At 44.8% G+C, this 9172-nt stretch overlaps 1 protein-coding gene across 1 annotated transcript in view; it reads left to right on the top strand.

Moving 5' to 3' along the window:
- The first annotated feature begins 7 nt into the window (after positions 1-7).
- The window catches only part of THAP4 (THAP domain containing 4), a 49312-nt gene continuing 40147 nt past the window's right edge, over positions 8-9172 (top strand). The window contains exons 1-2 of the mRNA XM_063442422.1: positions 8-140; positions 6201-7147. Of these exons, the coding sequence (XP_063298492.1) occupies positions 64-140; positions 6201-7147 (1024 nt within the window). The 5' untranslated portion in view covers positions 8-63. The remainder of the gene's footprint in view (positions 141-6200; positions 7148-9172) is intronic.

Raw genomic sequence — 9172 nt, 5'->3', positions numbered from 1 at the left:
ACTGTTTCCGGTGGCTGCAGCCGGGCTGACATCTTGTTGTACGGTGTGCGGAGGGGCTTGGTCATGGTTATCTGCTGCGCGGCGCCGAATTGCACCAATCGGCAAGGAAAGGGCAGCAGGGGCCGCGTATCTTTCCACAGGTGATGGGGGGAACGGGTCTTTTGCCGCTTTTAACGTCACCCATAGAACTTGCCTAGCTAGTGGGCGTGGCTTCTTAGCAAAAGGGGCGTGGGTATGTTCCCAGTCCAATCACTGTCCGTTACGTCATTTGTGGGCGTGGCCAATATATTTCAAAACATGTCAAGTAATGCTGTTTGTGGTTATTCCAGTGCCAGGATGTTCAGGGTTTACATTTATTAAACTGGTGTAAATGTTTAAATATAAAACAGTGTTGTTTTTTTAATGAAAAGTGATGCAAGCATGGACAATGGGGAATACTCACCAATTTAATGTGCCTGCTGGTTCCACTGGTTTCCATAGTGACTGCCCTACCTTTTGTACTGTAGGCCACTTTCCATAAAACTACACTTTTTTTTTATAAATGATCCCTTTAGTTTAACTAAGCCATTTTTTTCTGGATACTGTTGAATTGTGTGTTTTGTCAGGTGGGTTCTGGCAGAATGCAGCATTCATGTGCTCCCAGGCTGAAGTCGATTACCACTAACAGCCAGGCACCTGAACAAGGTGCCATGGTTTGATAATCAGGCTGGCATTCTGGTTTACAGACAGGAAACAATAAATCCTATCTAAACTCTCTCAGTCATAAGGGACTTTATAGGCACCTTTGTTTTAACCCTGCATCTGAAAACTGCCGTTCTAGTGACCGCGCTTCCGCTGAAATGGTGGAGTAAAACTCAACTCTTTCAACCATATGCTTTCAGAGCAACCATCTAATTATTGTAGCCTGCCAGTGGTTTTCCTATGGGAAAGCATTGGATTGGCTGTGATTATCTTTCTTGATATCAGAGATAAAAAGGAGGAGGAGAATGCCAGAGATCAGTGCTGCGAGTGAGAAAATTAGGCAAAACCACATTTTTTTAAAATTCTTTATTTTTGCGTGCAACAAGGTTCACTCGGCTCGCAGAGCCACAATATACAGGTCAAACAGTAAATGCATAATTCGTGGGGTAACTTTCTGGCTTATTGTACTCCTGCACAGTTTTGTTTTTTGTGGGTCTTAGGTTCTTGCTCAAGTGTCTCTTTATTTTTAGTGTAAGTTTTGCAGGTCTAACGAAAATGCTTTAAAAACGGTTGTTAACATAGTGAATTTGGGTACCTGTCTAGATGGGTATCCTGCCTGTTAGTTGGGGGGTTATCTATACTAGGGCCTCAAGAGTGTGCCTCAGGTGGCAGGTATGTGCTGGGGCTAATGTTACACCTCCAGCCCTCGATTATAGCTGGTCTTGTGGGTCGATGGTGGGCGAGGCGGGGGGGTTGTAGCCACGGCGTGGGTCACAGCTTAGGGGCTTGAAACGGAAAAATCACAGTACAATGGAGGGGGGCTATGGAGTTAGATGGGCAAAGTCTAGTTAACTTCAGTCCATTGTATCTTGGCGAGGAGGGTCCTCCACATCAAGGTTGTTTCTCAGGTTGTCGCTGCGGTGGTTGCCGTGGGCACTTTCCCTTTCGGGTAGAATGGTGTTATGGCATTCAGGTTCCAGTGTTGGGTTGGTAGCTTGGTGGTGTGGGTGCCAGGTGGTTGTAGTGAGTCCCCTGTTATGCAGAGCTTGGTGAGGAGTGCTGGTGCTTCAGTGATGTCTGTGATGGAGTATGATGCTTCTCCTTGTTTCACTCGTAGGGTACGTGGGGATCTCCAGTATTATTCTATGTTATGGTTTCTGAGCAGTACCGTGAGGGGTTGCAGTGTTTTGCGCCAATGAAGTGTCTCTCCAGTGAGGTCCCCGAAGAACCAGAGGGCCATATTTTCAAAGTTGAGTGGGGTAGTCCCCTTTAAGGCTGCGTGTACCAGCGCCTTATCCAATCCACTCAGATCCCTAGACGCCTGTTCTGGCGCTCTGTTGGGCTTTGGTATTCTGAAGTGCCCGTCTAGGGTGATATTTTTTGCCTGTTTGGGCTCCAATAGGTGAGTCATGAGCCTCCGGAGGAAGTGTGGGAGCTCAGACGTGGGCATGCTCTCTGGGATTCCCCGGATTTTTCAAATTATTGCGGCTTCTTGAGTCCTCCAGCGCGGCAAATCGGAGGTCGGAGACAGCCTGACGTTTTGGTAAGTGCTTGCACTTCTAGTTGAAGTTGGGCTACTGTTTGGGTTAGGTGCTCCGTGGTGGTTTCCACTGCGCCTATGCGGCCTACCAGGCCTGTGATGTCTGTGCGGAGCAAGGCCACATCCGCTTGTATAGTTTTCTGCAGGGCCCCCAACATGTTCTCCAGCATAGATGCTGTCACTGGTCTGGAGTTGTTGGTTGCAGACTTCTGGGGGGGTTGTAGTGGCAGTACTTGCCCCTCTCCCTATTCATCTGGGGATAGCTCCTCGGAGTCATAGAAGTCAGCCATGTCGGCGGCCATCTTGGGTCCATGCGCCCCGTATGCTTGGCGGAACAGATCGCTGATACTGGAGCCCGCTTTAGGTTTTTCGGGCTTCAGCTTTTTGGATTTCCTGCCCATGGTTGTTAGGGGTGAGTTGGCTGCCGTGTTGTGGCTCAATTAAAAAAAATTTCACCGGGTATCGGGTGTTTTACCCCGGAGCTTGTCGCTCGTGCGGCCGCTTGGATCAGTTGCTTGTCTCTGCCCCCCGCAAAACCATATTTTTAACCCTGGTAGCAGGTGACTGGGGCACTCTTGAGTTAGGAATACACATTTTTATTCCTAAAGCTACTTCATGACATTTGTCTCTCACCATTTGTACCTCCTGTGTCTCTCCCCAATCCTCTCCTTCTGTATCTCTACACATTATCCAACATGTGCCTGTTTTCCTCTCCTTTATGTAAATACTAAATTCCACAATTTATTTATCGTTGTGCTTCCACTAATGTTGTAACTAACAGTCATAGGGGTCGCAGCTGTGAGCAGGCCCATCACTTCAGGGGGCCCGGCGACCCCTGCGATCATGAGCCGGCATCACTTTAGGACCACACTGGCCTTGGGCGCAGGTCACTGTATGTAGTGTGGCTGAGCGGACTGCGGTCTGACAAGGAGTACTCACTGTGGTCCGCTCGGCAAAGCTACCATGAGGTGAGCAGGTACAGGAGAGGATGGGGGGAGAGACATGGAGGAATTGGGGGTGGGAGAGAGACATGGAGGAATTGGGGTGGGAGAGAGACATGGAGGAATTGGGGTGGGAGAGAGACATGGAGGGGGTTGGGGTGGGAGAAATACATGGAGGAATTGGGGGAGAGACACATGGGTGGGTGTAAGAGACCCTTTGAGGGCTGTGGGTGTAGGAGAGACACATGGAGGGGCTGGGGGGTGGGAGAGACATATGGAGGGGATGGAGCGGTAGGAGAGACGTATGGTGTGTTGGGCGAGAGACACATGGAGGGTGTGGGGGAGAGACACATGGAGGGGATGGGGGGGTGAATAAAACACATGGGGAGGGTGGAAGAGACACATGGAGGTGTTGGGAGTTTATGAGACACATGGAGGGTCTGGTGTGGCATGAAACATGGAGGGCCTAAGGGGGAAGAATGAGACACATGGAGGGTGTGGTAGGAGATACACATGGAGGGGCTGGAGCAGTGGGAGAGGCGTAAGGTGTGTTGGGCTAGAGACACATGGAGGGGCTGGAGGAGAGACACATGGAGTGGATGTAGGGAGAGACACATGGAGGGGATGGGGGTGAATAAAACACATGGGGATGGTGGAAGAGATACATGGAGGTGTTGGGAGTTTATGAGACACATGGATGGGCTAAGGGGAAAGAATGAGACACATGGAGGGTGTGGGGTGGGAGATACACATGGACAGGCTGGGATGAAACACAGGCGGGAGGGGGGGCAGGGACATGGGGTGCCCCAGGGCAATTTTTTTACACCAGGTCTGGTGGTTTCTAATTACGCCTCTGGCTTCCAAACATCATCCACTGTCAGAATTATTTTCTTATATACATTTTTTAAAAATAAAATTTACAGACGTCTTCACATTCCACTATGTGGCGGAGACAATATCTATTCTCCTGCTCCTGTTCTGCGGTTGGACTTTGTGTGATGTGGTATTGTGAGCATGGAATACATTCCTACTAAAATATGTAAGCTGTGGGCACTTAGATGCATTTGTATTTAATTAGCTCTACTTCTTCCTAATGTTCAGGATGTAAGAATGAATTTTGTGGGCTTCTTCTCACACTGCCTGTGTACTGGTATGTGCATCGGGCTGTTATTAAGATTGCTATTGATTGGTAAAATCAATGGAGTGTGTTATTCTTTGTATGTGAAGTTATGCATACGGACAGTACTGTCCCTTGGGAGCTCTTCAGGGATTCTTTGTGCTTCATGTCCATCAAGCAGATTCAGTGTGACATTTTCTCCTGCACCTTCCTGTGTGTGTACACCTTGGTTTTTATTTGTTCGGTTGTTTTTGGTGTTTTGTTATCTTTTTAGTCTGTTTTTTTAAGATGACTGTAGTAAATGTTTAAGATTCAGAATTACTTATCAGGAATTCATTTGGAGCTCATTATCACATGGTTTTAAAGGAGCATTATGGGCATCATAATGTAGTGGTTATGGTTCCATTAGGCCATGGTTGCCATACCACTGTTCTCGATTAAAAAGTTTTTGAGTAAATTGGTAAATAAAAAAAAATGTATGTCCTAGGCACTCAGCCTCCGTATCGCTTATGTAATAGTCCTCTTCCATAACGTAATCCTATTTTCCCCAGCATTGTTTGGCGACGCAGGTCATGTGATCCTTTAGACTGAAATAGACATGCCATTACTGTAGCCAAGTTAGAGATTTTGTTTCCAAATCTACTACTGTTATCTAAATTTTGCCATTTGGATTTCAGTTCACTACAATTTACAGTATAGCGAGTAAACCTTAGTGTCAGTCATGTGGTGTCCAAGTCATAGCACAACATGGTCATAATTTAAAATACACCATTGACTTATTTTTTGCCAAACAGTAATATTCATACCCCGAAACACTGGAAAAACATTATGCAGGCAATATTGATACCGGAGAAACTGACGGAAGCCAAGCACAGAGAGATGGACACAGGTTTCTTCAGGAAGGAAGAGATTCTTTATTCGATTCACCGAACGGGACTCAGAGGGACTAATGTCACCAAAATACAACAAGATCTGAGCCCCGGACAATAGTGTAGGCTCCTTATATAGGCATGTAACTCCTCCCATAATAAGCTCCACCCACACATACTCTTACCCAATCAATCGAACAAGAACTAACTTCCTGTTTGACCGCATGGCTTGCCCAGCACAATGGAGGAGGGGAATACTACATCCGGTATTCTCGCACATGCTCCGTACACTACTGATTGTATCTTTGCCACGTGCAACCAACCGACCGATACACCAGTATATGCACGTACACATGCCACGTGGTAATCTCGGCCTACTAAATTTATTTTTACCGAGATTCCACCACAATATGATAAAAAATAAAATCTGCTTCTTTGTGATACTTGCCTAACCTTAATTCAGCTCTCTCTTGTTCTAGAAAATCTTATGAGGTTCGCTGGTTGTTGCTCCCTGCTTCCACCACATCCAATCGAGAGCCAGTAGCTCTTTGAGTTGAAAGGGACACTATAGGCATCCAGACCACTTCAGCTTATTAACCCTACAAAGCTAACTATTGCACTTTTTAAGAAGCTGCAATAATTAGCTTGGTGGGTTAACTCCACCTCTAGTGGCTGTCTGGTAGAAGGGCTTCCAGGTAGTTAGGTGATTTTTATTCATGGGGATGACAAGATAGGTGTATATCATTGTATAATGCTTTCCAATGGGGGAAATCCTAATGTGAGCGCGGCTATTGCCGTACATGCGCATTAGGTCACCCCGCTGGCTGATGAGGGAAGGAGTGAAATTAGACCCAAGCCAGCACAATTTAACCATTTTAAAATGGTTTAAATACGATGGGGGCACCAGGGTACAGCTGGTAAAGAATGCAGTAATGGTTATGGTGCGGGGTTCATGCTGTTTTTTTCTTGGTACAATGTTAAAATGTTTTTTTCTTTCTATATTGCAGTTATTTTTCCTCTTGATGTTTTTTATAATTTTTTCTTTCCCACAGATTTCCTCTAAAAGACCCGGCTCGTCTTGCTACCTGGACAGTTGCCCTGCAACGCAGAGATTGGACCCCCGGCCCTTACTCTTTCCTTTGCAGCGATCACTTCAGCTCCGACAGCTTTGCATCACGTATGCCTGATCAGATCCCGCTTCTCAAACCCAATGCCGTGCCATCTGTCTTCCTTAACAGAAAGGCAAGCAAAAAGAAATTGGTTACAAGATCACACGGCAAAGGCATACCAGTTGTAAAAAAGAAATCTGTGCAAAAAAATCCTTTACCCATAATACAGGATCAGGCGGCTCTTATGCTCCCTGGTGAGGACATTGTGACTGAAGGTATATACCAAACTGACATCTTTGATAGCAGTGATCTGAAAGATCAAAGTAGCCTTCTTATGTCTGGTGTGTCGTCAAATAGACCCTCGGCTGGTAAATTTATCTCTTCTTTGCACTCCTATAGCAGGACAACTGTATCCTCTGCCACACAAAAATCAGGATCTAATGCCAAACCTAAAGGCTATAAAATAGATATAGGAAGGATAGAACATGCATGCAATGAACATTCTTCATCAGAAAACCGCAAAGATTATGTTGAGGTCAGTGGTGTCTTCTCATCTGATGTGCCCGAGTCTGTGGACCATATAAAGGTGGAACATGACCATTCCTTGAGGTTGAAGTCCATGGTTCCACTTTCCCTTCATCAAAATGAATCTCATTGTGAAACGTCAGACATGTTACCACTGGAAGATGCAGATCAACCCTGTTACTTTAAAGGTTTAAAAGACTGTTTCATTACACAAGAACAGGATCTATTAACACCACATGCAATTAATTCCCTTCATTCATACTGCTCCCCATCCAAATCTTTATCTGGCAAACAACAGGAGCTTAAGGAGAAGACCTGGGCAGATGGCGGGAAGTACTGTGACATGTCTGCCCTACTCATTAAAGGTATGTCTTAAAAAAACACCAGAAACTGTGCAGTCTGTATATGCATGTAGCACACAGATGCTTTTTTCCTACGGTTGGAACATTTGTTTTCCCTTTTCATTAGCCCTGCTTTATTAAAGGACTACTCCAATGTTTTTTTTCAAACCTTTATTAGATATACACCCAATTAAAACATGCATGTATTTAATGCGGTAAATCTAAAACAGCTTGCAGAGGCTGCAGATCTGATTTCTGCAGTCTTTGCAAGCCCTCCTTTTTTTTTTTACCCAGCACAGACTTTCACTCTGTGCTGAAGAATGCTCCAATTATAGGTCTCTCATTTAGAAGCCTCTGATTTTTAGTCGTGAGCATGGATGAGCACGTGTGCTTGAGGCTTGCAGCTCAAATTCTCCAGGCTAAAAGACAGGGAGACAGCGAACAGGGCTAATGTGGGCGCTAAAGGTGTACACAAACATGCGCCAACAGGCACACTTGTATTTGAGGCAGAAGGCAGGAGGAGGGGGGTTCTCCTGCCTCTCCGTGGCACTAATGGATTCGGCACTAAAGCCTCCTTGGCTGTCTGACTGAAAGGTGTTTCTGAAATGCGTTTTAAAAGTGCTGATTTCAAATAGAAATACACACTAACATATAAATATATTGTTTGTAGCCAATGTATAAAGTCATGCAAAAGAACTCAACGTCCAGCGGAAGACCAAAAGACCTTGCACTAGAGTTGGTTTGGTTGCAGGGTATAAGGGCATAACCCTAAAAATATTATATGAGAAGAGAAAGAGGCTGGACAGGGATTAGAGTGGAATCCTCCCCATTCACAGTCCCTATACCCCGAAGTAATACTTGTTCATAATAGAGTGGCAAAAAAATGCCCGTATAGAACTTGAATGAAATATAAAGAAAATAATAAATTTTTATTAATCCCTCTTAGGGCGAAAATAAAATAGAAAATAGGTGAGAAAATCCATGAAAAGTGTGTATAAACAGTAATAAAATAAACATATATACAGGAATCGTCTATTGTTTGCTAAATGCTCCGTGCACCTTTAAGTAATAGTACCAAGCTACTTGAAATAGGTTTCTGAGACAGACAGTGTAAATGTGTATTCATATAGTTTGTAACAGTGTCTCAGTGACCACAGTAGCTATTTAAGTGTGCAGGAGAGGGAAGGTGAATCGCTGTGCTGACAGCCCCCTCAAGGGTTAAAGCTGATAGATATCACCCCTAAAGGGAGATAGAAGAGTTATTGGATGTCTGCCATATATTCAGGGTATAACCGAAGAAACAGGGAGCTACTACTTTGCCTTAATCTGTGGCTAAAATTCGTCAGGATAATTTCTATTTTATTTTCACCCTAAGAGGGATTAATAAAAATGTATTATTTTCTTTATATTTCATTCAAGTTCTATACGGGCATTTTTTTGCCACTCTATTATGAACAAGTATTACTTCAGGGTATAGGGACTGTGAATGGGGAGGATTCCACTCTAATCCCTGTCCAGCCTCTTTCTCTTCTCAATGTATAAAGTCAGATTATATTGAATATTAAAATAAATAAGACTTACCTGCACTGTGTATATCTAAATATTTACATGAATGCTGTAACGCTGTGGCAGAACAACTCCCTGTGTGGCTGTAACAGGGCTCTCAAGCGACTGCTCCTTCCATCACCCCACTGCTAGTGGCTCCCTCCACTCTGTTAATATCTTCTTTTCCCAGCTGTAGCCTTGTGCCAGACCCAGGATGCAGCAGTCCACTGAACATTTCCAGCTTACTGGTTGTAAGATTACCTTTGTGTGACTGCAGCATCTCCCATAGCTTCCATCATTCTTGTGCCTGTTCTGACTCCGATCCCTTACTTCCTTCTGGAGTCACTTTTGAATGAATGCTAGTGTTGCTGTCATGTATTATAATAGTGACACACAGCCTCTATGGGTATACTCCAATCCGCTTCATGATCATTGCCCTGATTTGCTTCTGGTCCTAATAGTGTGTTTACACTGTGGTATAAACTATTCCCTGGTATCCTTGTC

This window comes from Pelobates fuscus, chromosome 2 (genome assembly GCF_036172605.1).
Source record: "Pelobates fuscus isolate aPelFus1 chromosome 2, aPelFus1.pri, whole genome shotgun sequence".
Lineage (NCBI taxonomy): Eukaryota > Metazoa > Chordata > Amphibia > Anura > Pelobatidae > Pelobates > Pelobates fuscus.
This window is presented reverse-complemented; position numbering and strand designations above follow the sequence as displayed.